The 11647-nt window shown below is 37.6% G+C and overlaps 2 protein-coding genes across 2 annotated transcripts; both read right to left on the bottom strand.

The window, feature by feature from the left end:
- Positions 1-5607: 5607 nt before the first annotated feature.
- K444DRAFT_17210 (type I phosphodiesterase/nucleotide pyrophosphatase) lies at positions 5608-7398 on the bottom strand. Its single transcript, XM_024870745.1, has 4 exons — positions 7288-7398; positions 7016-7217; positions 6877-6966; positions 5608-6827 (listed from the first exon to the last, which is right to left on the bottom strand). Exons 2-4 carry the CDS (start codon positions 7179-7181, stop codon positions 5734-5736), a joined length of 1350 nt encoding a protein of 449 aa, XP_024744421.1. The 5' UTR covers positions 7182-7217; positions 7288-7398; the 3' UTR covers positions 5608-5733.
- A 1242-nt stretch (positions 7399-8640) lies between these two features.
- K444DRAFT_623674 (uncharacterized protein) lies at positions 8641-9239 on the bottom strand (the record flags this gene model as incomplete). The annotated part of the gene is made up of 3 exons (XM_024882305.1): positions 8641-8705; positions 8759-9160; positions 9221-9239. The coding sequence occupies 3 exons, from the start codon at positions 9237-9239 to the stop codon at positions 8641-8643; spliced, it is 486 nt and encodes a 161-aa protein (XP_024744420.1).
- Between the last annotated feature and the right edge of the window lie 2408 nt (positions 9240-11647).

Here is an 11647-nt window from a genome sequence, read left to right as displayed (position 1 = left end):
TAGAAATAGAAGAATTCTTTATAGAAAAAGTAAATAGCTTAGCTAAAATAGAAAATTAAATAGTAAAACTAAAGAGAAAATAAATAAAAAAGCTAATTATTAAAACTAGAGATAAACTAATTCAAATATACTTATATAAGGGAAATAATTAGAATAGAGATTCAGATAGAGCTAGTAATAGTATAATTACTATAATAAATATACTATTATAAATAATAAGTAAATTAAATTAGATTAATTATTTAGAATCTTTTTTAGAATCTCTTTAGTCTAATTAGCTAAAGAATTATAAGAAGGAATTCGATTATAAAACTATATATACTATAATAGTAGTTTAATTAAGAGAATATTTAAAGTAAAGTATTTCAGATAATATAATAATAAGAAAAATTTATATTAATAATTTTCTGAAAGCTCTAAAAATATAAAATAATCTAAAGAAGTATCTAGCTAGAAAATACTTTAAATCGGATACTAAACTAGAGATTAATAACTTTAAAGCTTGAAATTACTAGAGAATTATTTCTAGTAATAAAGTAAATATATTTCTAATTTCTTTAAAATAGATATTTATATATAAAATCGATTTTAATAAATATATTACTTGGTATTATTTAAGGCTAGTAGTTTATAGAAATCTTTAAAAGAAAGTATTACTTCTATTTATATATACTACTATATTTATAGTAAAGTCTTTTTAAATAACTAATATAATTATAGTTTATTTTAATTTAAAAATAAAGTAATTTAATATTATAAATATATTTATTAATATAGAAAGAGATTTCAATAGATCTATAGTAATATATAAGTTACTAGATAGTTTTAAAGTACTAGGCTATATAGTAGAGGTAAATCGAGCTCTATATAGGCTATAAGACGTTTCTGCTTTATAATATAAGTATTAGACAAATACTTTTAAAAGAATTAAACTTTCGGGATTTAATAAAGAGCTCTATATTTATATAGATATAGATTATAAGATCTTTATTATTTTCTATATAAATGACTTTTAAGTACTTTATTATAAAGATAATAAAGTATATATTTAATTAATTATTATTTAGATTAAAATAGTTTATAAGCTTTATAATATATAAAATATAGAATAGTTTCTAGAAATTTATATAATTAGAAATTAGAAAGCTAAAAAGCTTTAGCTAGTTTATAATACCTATATTAAAAAGATTATTAAGAAGTTTAAGGTAATAAATAAGAAGTATTCTAGTATTTTATTATCTGAAATTAATTTTTAGAAATATAGTAATTAAGCTTATTTATATTAAATTAAAATATATTAGAAAAAGATTAGATTATTACTTTATACTATAATTATAATTAGAGCAGATATAGCTTTTACTATTTTAGTACTCTTTTAGTTCTTAATAAATTCTATTTTAGAGTATTTTATAATTATAGATTAGACTTTTAGATATTTATTTAGAATCTAGTTTTTAATAATTTAATATAATAGGGAATATAGAGAAATATAGCTATAAATTATATCTAATACTTTATATATAAATAATCTAGATATATAATAATTGAGCTATAAATATATAATTTCCTTATTTAGAGATTTAATATTATAGAAAGCCATTTAATAAAGCTCTATAACTATTTCTTTAACTGAATTAGAAATATATAGAATTACTTATATAATAAAAGAGATTATAGCTTTCTAGAGGCTATTTAGAAATCTATACTTAGATTTTAGAAAGCTCTGAATTATATTCTATAATAATAAGTAAACTATTTTACTAATTATTAAAGAGAATAAAAGAATTATTATAAAGCTCTATTATATTAATATTTAGAATATATAGCTATACTAAAAGTATAGTAAAAATATATTTCAAGTTATATATCTTTAAATAAATAGTATATTTATAAATAAACTTATAAAAAATTTATCTCGATTTAAATTCGAGAACTTTAGAGCTTTATTAAACCTTTAGAATATTAGAATAAAGATTAAAATAATTAAATAATATAAAAAGAAGCTTTTATTTATATCTTTTATTTATAAAATTTATTAAAATAATAGAGTTTAAGAACTAATAGTAAGAGATCTAAAAGCGCTTTACTATAATATTAATAAGTTTATATAAAAGGCCCTTTATCTAATTAAACTACTTTTTATTTCTATTAATAGCCTTTTAAACCTTAGTAGAAAAGCTCTTATTACTATTCTCTTTATTAGATTCGGTAATTTCAAGTATAATATAAATAGAGTACTTAAAAGCAGATAAATGCTTTAAAATAGTCAAAATCTATAAAAGAAAATTAAGAAAAGAGAGCTTATAGTATTTTTAGTAATTAGAAGTTCTATAAGAAAAAGCTATATAATAGAGATATAAGAGATCGGAATAGCTAAATAAGAATAACTAGAAGTATACTTCTAGTAATAAGAACCTTTATTAAATAATATTATAGTAAGAACTATTACTCTTATCTTTTAGAGCGAATAAGACTATATTAAATCAAAACAAGCTTTGGAATAGTATAGAGAATTTATAGTAACCTATATAAAGGATCTCTCTGAGATTAGTATAAGTAGAATAAAGAGTACAAGGCTTTAGTATAGACTTCTTTACCTTTAATAGAAGGGTACTAGAAGTATTAGAAGATATTATAGGGATTTAAACCTCGATATTCTATTAAAAGTGAGCTTTATATTAATAGTTAAGAGCTATACTTATAGCAGACTTGCAAGCTATTTAATACTATTCAAAGTTAGTAAAAAATAAAGCAAGAACGTATTTTGGGTTAAAAATACCTTGGATTTACAAGCCGGAATCGACTTAATAGTAGTACGAGAAGAGGTAGAAGCTATATTTGTAATAATCGGAAGCTTGGGAAGGGATCTCTGGAAGAGTATTAAAGAAGAGCGTTTAATTAGAGGCTCTGGAGTTAGTAAAAAGAGGGGGTTTATATAGGGCTTCTCTGGAATTCAGTAATCCGAGGAAACGATATACGCTAAGCCTATTCGGATCGGAATATCGATACGGCTCTGCAAATCCTATATATCGGACGAATTTCGCCATTTCAAAGCTCTCTGATTGGGTAGAATAGGTAGAATACGGTATCGTGCCTTCCTGGGGGGTGTATTGCAGTGAGAATCACTGAATTGGGGCTAGTGCGATCGCTCCGCTGAGTCAGGATCTGTGCACTCACTTCCTGAAGCTTCACACTTCACTCAAGCTCTTTTCTAGCTAGTTCAATTAACTCTTTTACCACCCAATGCAACTCCCTACTCTGCGATCTTTACGTGCATTAATTACTTTACTAACTTATATACTAAGCATTTTATATATATTACTAATAAACTAATATTAATTAATTAATACTTATGAATTAGAAAGAATTAAGCTATACTTGCTTAAAATTTGGTTTCTTGGGGGCAAAGCTATTATTTAAGTCAAAGAGGAAATAACTATTAATTCTTTACTTAAAGGAAATAAGAGACTTTGGATTTGACTTATATACTTCAAAAATGGAATGCACTTGCGAGTCATCCCTAAACCCAGTCACCGAGGTCGTCAGCCAGCTGCGAATATGGCCACCTACCCTTGTAAAAACAATCTATATGACTTTTGACTTATGTGACTTTCTGCAGCAAGGAATAATAGTGGATATTTGGTGTTCATCTCAAGAGGCGTTATTGGAGCATGACGTTGGTTGAATGGTCAATGGCGCGCAGTTATGAGGGGCATTGAGGGAACGTGGTCATGGCTTGACTCGATCGAGGCTTGTGCTGTGGGGCCGATGCGGAGACTGGCGAGCTTTTGGAGGTTCGTAGGATCGTGGGTCCATGCTTGTAGGGCTAGAAGCTCAAATGAGGCTTGAATTGAAGGTGGCCGAGAAGGATGACGCGGTCACCGAGTCCTGTACAATTCTCTGCTAGAAAGTGTCAAAAATAGATTGTACAGATTGAAAAAGTTTCAGAGCAGAGATTTCACTGTGATCAGGATTCCAGACTTCTGGCCAAATAACAACTAAAATGGTTTTGAGGTTATCATCGATCAAGATTAAGGGGCGTACAGATGTGGGGTCGCTGGGTCCAAGCCGTTGCCATATCCGCGAGTCGAGCTTTTCAGCCACTTTCGAGAGCGCCGCGTCACTGGAATCTGGGAATAGTCCGTTCGGTGACTCGGTCCCGAAGTCGTTGACTGCGAGCTGGTGGATGGTGACGCGTTTGCAGGGAAATGGAGAGGAAAAGCTAAAAAAATTTTATAAAAAAAAGAAAGATCAGGGTCAGGGCGTAGTCGTCAGTCTTGTGGGGAGCTAAAGCCTACAGTAGTCCACGGTTGTCCAAGTGCTCTACCTCTTGAAACATGAAGCCCCGTGTCTATTTCCCCCCAAGGAAGTGGACAGCTGATCACTCTTTATAAATGAGAAAAAGAGAGCGATGCAGATATAATTAATGAACTATTTTTGGCATGGCTGGAGGTAGGGATGAAAGGTAGGGAAGAACTTTCATTTTCTGGGTTGAGCACAATTTAAGCGAGAGCAGCCCCTGAATACTGTCAGTGTGAGAAATGAATAGATTAGATTAGATTAATGGCTATTAATCTAATCTATTCATGAAATTTTCTCGTTAATCATATTTTATTCACGAATTAATTAAGCTAATCATGAATATTCATGAATAACTTGATTAATGTACACGTGACCGTAGCACGTGACAGGCTAGCCATATTAGGTAAGGATCAGGCTCTAGTGCTACCTGCTTCTAGAGAGAAAAGCTCGCTAAGGCAGTGCTAGAGCAAGAACCTTACTTAATTAGGCTAGACTATCACGTGGTGTAGTCACGTGTATATCAATTAATGTATTCATGAATAATCATGATTAATTATTCTAATCTAATCAAATTACATAAGTATCACGTTAATCAAATTCTATTCATGCTATTCATGAATATTCATGAATTAATCAATTAATCTGATTAATTTTTTCGCACACTGAATACTGGACTGTATTGTGTGAGGTATGTATTTACACGACCCGATCTGTCTAAACTGCTGTCTTAAACGACCGCCAGGACTTCGGTGCCTATAATAGGAAGCACGGCTGCGGCACCGGACAGCTTTTCCTCCAAGAAGAAGGCGTTCATATTGTCCTTGATTCGCTCCACCGTGCTTCTTTCCACAAATTTCGCCATATCATCATCGTCCAGATCCCAAACTTGATGGACTCGAGAGAAATGTACACCGTATTCGTCCAAACCATTTCGGCCGAAGCCATTGGTATCGAAACCCCCGCCGCCAAATATCTGCATCACATCTTCGATGTCTGCCGGCCCCTCAGCCGTCTCATAGTCATACAGGCTCCACTCCTAGCGAGAGAAGCCCTTGGTTTCGACGAGATCGTCCCAAGCCTTGTTGATAGAATCAAGGTCCCCGCCATTGCAATCGGCAATATCACACTTCAAAGCTGTATCATCTTCCACTCCCAATGTTACGTCCGAATAATCCAGGGGCCATTCCCTGCCACGCAGGACGCTCACCTCAACTTTTCTCTGGGCAAAGTTGTTCTGAAGTTTTGGTTGGAATCACAATTTGACTCTCAATAGCTCACAAAGCAACAAGAACAATGGAATGAAGTCTTTATTCATCGGAATAACCTAGGGGTTTATTAATCATTATGTCATATTGAAGAATTAGAATAGGGTATGGACTTCTAGGAAGCCAAATCAATCTGCATTATCCTCCTCTCCTCCATTCCCCTTCTTTAAAAACCATCGATAATTCTGGTGCCCTCAGCAACAGCACCCTTCAAGGCCTTGGGGTCCAAGCCAAGTGCTTGCAAGATGGTAGGAGCAAACTGGTTAGTATGAACCTGGTGATCGAAGACAGTCTTCTTTAGGTTCGTGGCGCTTGCGATGCAAGCGACCTTGCGGTCATCATCTGACAGGCCTCCGTGCTCAGCGATCTTGCTAGTGCTGGTGGTATAGATGATGCCTTTCTCGGGAGCGACAATGATGTCAGGAACAGCGGGGTCTTTCGTGGGGTCACCGTACCCTTCGTAGATGAGACGCTCGCCAGAGATGATATCCTCGATCTTCAAAGTTTGGCGGAGGCCGTTCAAGATGTCAACAGCTTTGTCCGTGTCGCGTTGGTCGGTGAGGTAGATGAGGGCCACATCATCAGTGGTGATGAAGTCGACGGGAACACCAACGTCAGTCTGGAAGATGTGCTGGCTAATCTTTCCGTACAATGTGGGGTCAATTGGTGCCTGGCCATGTTTGGAAGCGATCACGATCAGGGTTTCATCAAAGACTCCCTTGGCTTTCAGAGCTGCGACAACCTGGCCGATGGAATCATCCACGAAAGTGAAGGCCCTGACGAGCTCGGGTGTGAAGTCAAGGCTGCCAGCAACATAGCCATAGGACTTCTGTGCAACGGAGACAGCCTGGAAGTTGCCACCGAACAGTGTGGGAATACCAGTCAATTTCTCTTGGACCTCGGAGTTGACAAGTTCAGTAGCATCTACCCAGGCAAGCCAACTGTCGACGTGCAATTGATCATACCCGATAATTTGGGTGACGTTTGTGGTATCAAACGATTGGATCTCCGGGAAGTACCCAACGCTGAGACCCTTTCCAGATGGCCCTCTGACCAGGTCATAAGCAGGATGCTTATCAGTGTAAGCAGTCTGCTTTCCTGACTCGTGAACCACTTCGTAGATGGTGTTCACGCGGATACGTTGGTGAGGATATGTCCACGTGCACACTCCTTCAATCTTGGACTGAGGAAGGTTGGCTGGATCGATGCCGCCGGACCACAATTTTGTCCAGTCGTAGTCTTTGGTTTCGTCATAGGTGACTGTCTTGTGTCAGTCAGGGATTCAGATACTCGCGTCAAAACATCATACCTTCAGCGCCTGGCGGGCCTGAGCAGTTTTTGCCACTCGTGGAGTAAGGAGGCCAGAATGATCGATCGTAAACATCATCGTACCAGATACCTAAATTTGTCAGCTTGTGAAACCAATCGAGGAACGGAGGCTCATGTACCAGTGGTTCTTGGGCTGCCGCCTGTCACGAAATTTGCGACACCAGGATAGGAATCCGAGGGTGCACTGGTGTAGCAATCGGTGTACTCGTAGCCGGTCTTGAGCAAGGAAGCGATTGTCGACTTAGGGCTCAGGGAAACCCACTTCTCGACATCGCTACCGTGCATACCATCAATGCTGAAGGTTACAACGTACTTGTAGACCTTGTCATTGTCAGTGTTGGCGACAGCACAGCCAGCCAAGGCTGCAACGAGAGCGAGAGTCTTGGTGTACATGATTGTGTGAGGTGGATCAGTTGCCTTGTTCTTGCATGAATAGCTTGCGGAACTCGAGAAGCTCTTATATCATATCATTCTAGCTTCCATCTCGTACGGTTCCCGTCCATGGTCCAACGTTCCCACAACAGCTATGACTGCAGCAAGCCATCAGGCCCTACATGTCGCCATTTAGGACGAAGAATCTCAGCTGGTACCCGTGAGGAGATTCCGAGGAGGAGCAATGACGGTCCGGACCCTTGGAGGGAGCTTCCAAAATGAAGTCATCGCCAATTGATATGCCCGAGCATGTCATTCGTGCAGTGTGCCTTAAAGTTGCAGGGAAATCAAGCTTCTTCGGACGAGGAGCATGCTTTAGTGGGGTGAGATTTGGGGATGAGCTGTGGGCGGAAAAGCTGGAGATGGACAGGGACAGGAACAGCACGTGGAATAATTGAGGGGATGATTGGCATGGAGGGGTCAATTGCTTTTGCACTCCCTCGGGAACTTGGCTGAGAAAAGGATAGCGCTGATCCCCCACCGTCCACAATCCCGCATGGTGGCGTTTGTGGTCATCGAGGCTCTGCAAGTTCGAGCATGCATAGCAAATCATCGCTGCCACCCCCAGCCCTGTAGGGGTCCAGACTTTTTGCATTGAACGTTTCTCTCAACCGGAGTCCGCGAAGATGGACAGCGGCGCCTGTGAGGCTTTAAAGCCAATTGATGCACGCAATGCTTTCACAGGTCACCAGTGACAATATTCTCTACTTTGGGAAGTTGTATACCATCGTGGCGTCTCATGGCTTCGAAATCGAGCCCTGTAGAAGCTTGAACGCAGGCCCGTGCGAGACTTCCCCAACCACCCTTTCGAAACACGTGTCGATGATTCTGGCATATCCCGTCTCCTCCACTGTCTCTCTCATCGAATTTGCCCTTTTTGACAAATTACTGCGCTTTCTTTTGCTCAAGCCAGAGTACGGGGCCTTACCTTTGGAGGCTTGAGGAAAGCTTCTCTTGGAGCCAAGCAAACCTTGGCATGCTGACAATGTCGCAGTGTGCTGTACCCCGCTACCCCGCCGTCCCACCACCGTTTCTCCCCTGACGAAATCTAAACATCTATAACGAATTATTTATTCCTTAAAGCCTTTCAATAGACAATGCTTTCGAAATTGGTTTTGTCTGCTTATCGATACATATATCGCATGGTTGAAATTGCATGCCCGTCTCTTCGTGCCGCTCCCGCATATTGGAACTCCCTCACTGGGACGGGACCAGGGAGAAATGTTCTCGATTTGAGCTCCAAATCTTTCTTCTGCCATTATTTAATTGCTTTCCTCAACGCCAATGGCATCAATTCTTCTTCTTCACAGCTTCACTCGCTGCCTACCAAAGCAGTGTCCACCCTCAACGCTCCATTCCCATACGCGGCACAAGATCCTGAACCCCCAGTCAGTTTTCTTCTCTCTCGACTCTACTTCGGTTCAACTCACCAGTTGCTACAAGTGCGCTGTTCTGAAATGGAACAGCCTTTAAACAATTAATGTAGGGCCAACGAACAGCAAACGCGACATAGTCACTGCACAATTTCGATGTTGTCAGCTCTTTCTCAACCTTTGTGCTGTGGTATATAATGGAAAAAATGATTTCGCACCATCTGGAACTCGTCCCTCCAAATACGGAACCAATGTTCATGCCGACAACCATGGCGTTACCCGCGGTGCAAAACACCTGCTCCATATTATTGCCGCCTGTTACGGCACAATTTTTGTTCACGTTGTTCAGGTAGTTGTAGCAGCTCATGATATCACCTTGTGGAGCGCCTTTGCTGGCCTGGTCCGTGCATACCGAGTTGAACTCTGCCGTGCGCTTGTGTAATTCGAACATTCCCGGATCTGTCGGGAGCAAGTTTGTTAGTTTTCGTGGTTAATAATATATGTGGGGCGCTGCTGTACCAATGGGCTTGAAGGGCATGTTGTACAGCTGCTCGGAAGTGAGGTTGAAGGACTTGAGTGATGGCATGCCGGGTCCCGGAATAACTTCAGGGTATGCTGCCACCAGGGGAAGCACACCGAGGAACAATGAGAAGAGGAGGCACAAGGGGACTCATGTTGCTATCAAGCCGATCCTCTCAAGTGAGATTTTTGGCCAGCCAGAGGAGACGTCGACTTTCTGAAACTGACGCCGTTGATCGTTTTATCATCGCAATCTCCACAGCTTCCATAGACGTCTTCTAATATTTATACTTCTGTCATTCGTATAGATCATTTGGAAAATAATCTAAAATTGTTAAACCTTATTCTTCGTGCAAGACCCATCGTTGTGGCTGGAACGTCAGTGCTCATTGCGGACCGAATCATCGAGCTGGCGACCTGAGCTGGGAGCCGGCATTGATCTTGGGAGCGAACACGCCCAATCACAACCTCATCCATATTTAAGCAGTTTACTTTCGGGGCCTTGCTGCGCCTTTTTGATGCGGCATTGCGGAAGTAAGATGTGGGGTGAGATACAAGGTTGACACGATCGTTCGCCAGCTTGAAGTTCAGATGAGGGGGGTGCAGATGCAGCTAAACCCACCCGAACGCTCAAAGGGGAAGTGGCAGGGGCGTAATATTTTCCCGGGATATTATCCAGAACTTCTAGAGCTCAACAGTGTTAAGCTTAACCCAAAGTGGGGACAAGACGCCGCATTGGTAGGACTTGCATGGTGGAGAGCCTGGGGGAGTTCTAATCACTCGAAAAATTCTATCCAAGCTGTTCACCCAAAGTAGTTGAGCACCTTAAAGTCCGAGAGCGTCGCGGTGTTACAACCATCTCGAATCTAAAGTGATCCTCGCTAACCCAAGCCCGAGGATACTTCAGTGGCAGCCATCAAGCGCTCATGAACCGTTTTACGTCAAAACATGGCAACCTTAATTTACAAAGGGGAGATAAGGACGAGTTTTGACGCTAATATATCTCGATTTCAATTACAGGATAAACAAATCATAACGCAGGGCAATATAAACAAACCAGGCGCGAAAGCCTAGCCGAATGTGAAGCCTTTGCAAAGTCGGAAGAGCAGGTACGGAGCCAAGTCCATGCACTCCTCTTTCAGTCTTGTCTGCAATCAGATAAGAATAGAAATACGATCTAGATCTAGCTCTCATCGTCCAAGGGTACCTAGATTTGTCCGAGGGCAAGGTTAAGCGAATAGGGGCTCTGTTCACGCCCGTTCGTCAATGCGAGCGGTTTGGGAATCGGGGCTAAGCGAGGGGCCCGATTGCTTAGTCGCCTACTTAAGCGAACTCCGGTTCATAAATCCGAGGTCGGATACGAGCGAATTTTGAAAATATTATAATATTTTCAAATTAATAAATTAATAATTCTATTAGTAGGATCTATTAAAAGTTATTTAGTTAGTAATATTATTTAAGTAATTTTAACTAAAGCCTTTTATTAGAACTATATATAATTTTCATTATAAAATAGTTTTTTAAAATATATAATTATATAAATCTTTTTATCTTTAATAGAATTTAATCTAAGTAATATTCATCTAAGTTTCTTATAAGTATTAATGTCTTTTATTTAATTAAAATTTGGCTTTTGCCTTTTATTAGAAAGTTATATATTGTTTTAAAATTAGGCCTTTTTATTAGCGAATCGGGCCCCTCGCTTAGCCCCGATTCCCAAACCGCTCGCATTGACGAACGGGCGTGAACAGCTCGAGGCGAGATGGCCGCTGATTAGCCACCTGGAAAAGCAACCGCCCATTGCACAAGACTGAGAATTAAAGGATTATATCCTTCTAGAATTGCAATATTTCATTTCCTAAATTTCTCGTTATTAACGAAATTTTTATCTTAAATATAATATTTTTTATAAATTACTTATTTTATAAATTATTTTCCTTTTTATAAATTTACTTTTTTTTATAAATTATTATATTTTAAACTAGATATAAGTTTATAAAACTTATTATAATAAATAACTTCTTTATTGAATTTATTTATTTTAATTATTTTATATAAAATAATAATTTTAAGGAAATAATAAAGAAATAAAAATAAAATATTATTAGCTTAAAGAAAATAACTAAATTCTTAAATATTAAGTTATTTTAATATATCTTTTATAAAATAATTAATAATAACTTTTAAGAATTATTTAAATATAATTTTAAGAACTTTATTTCTTAAGAGGACTTTAATAAACTTGAATTTCTGAAAATATTATATTTTTATAAAACTTTTTAATATAATAATATATATAATAAAATAATAATACTAATATTATTATAAATACTTTATTTATTATTATTATTAAAGAAAAAGTAATATATATATATATATAAACGAAAATATATTAAAGGCTAAATTAGATTTTTAAAAGAAATTAAT

Source organism: Hyaloscypha bicolor, assembly GCF_002865645.1.
Source record: "Hyaloscypha bicolor E unplaced genomic scaffold K444scaffold_10, whole genome shotgun sequence".
NCBI lineage: Eukaryota > Fungi > Ascomycota > Leotiomycetes > Helotiales > Hyaloscyphaceae > Hyaloscypha > Hyaloscypha bicolor.
The sequence above is the reverse complement of the archived record's forward strand: the minus strand, read 5'-3'. Positions and strand labels throughout refer to the sequence as shown.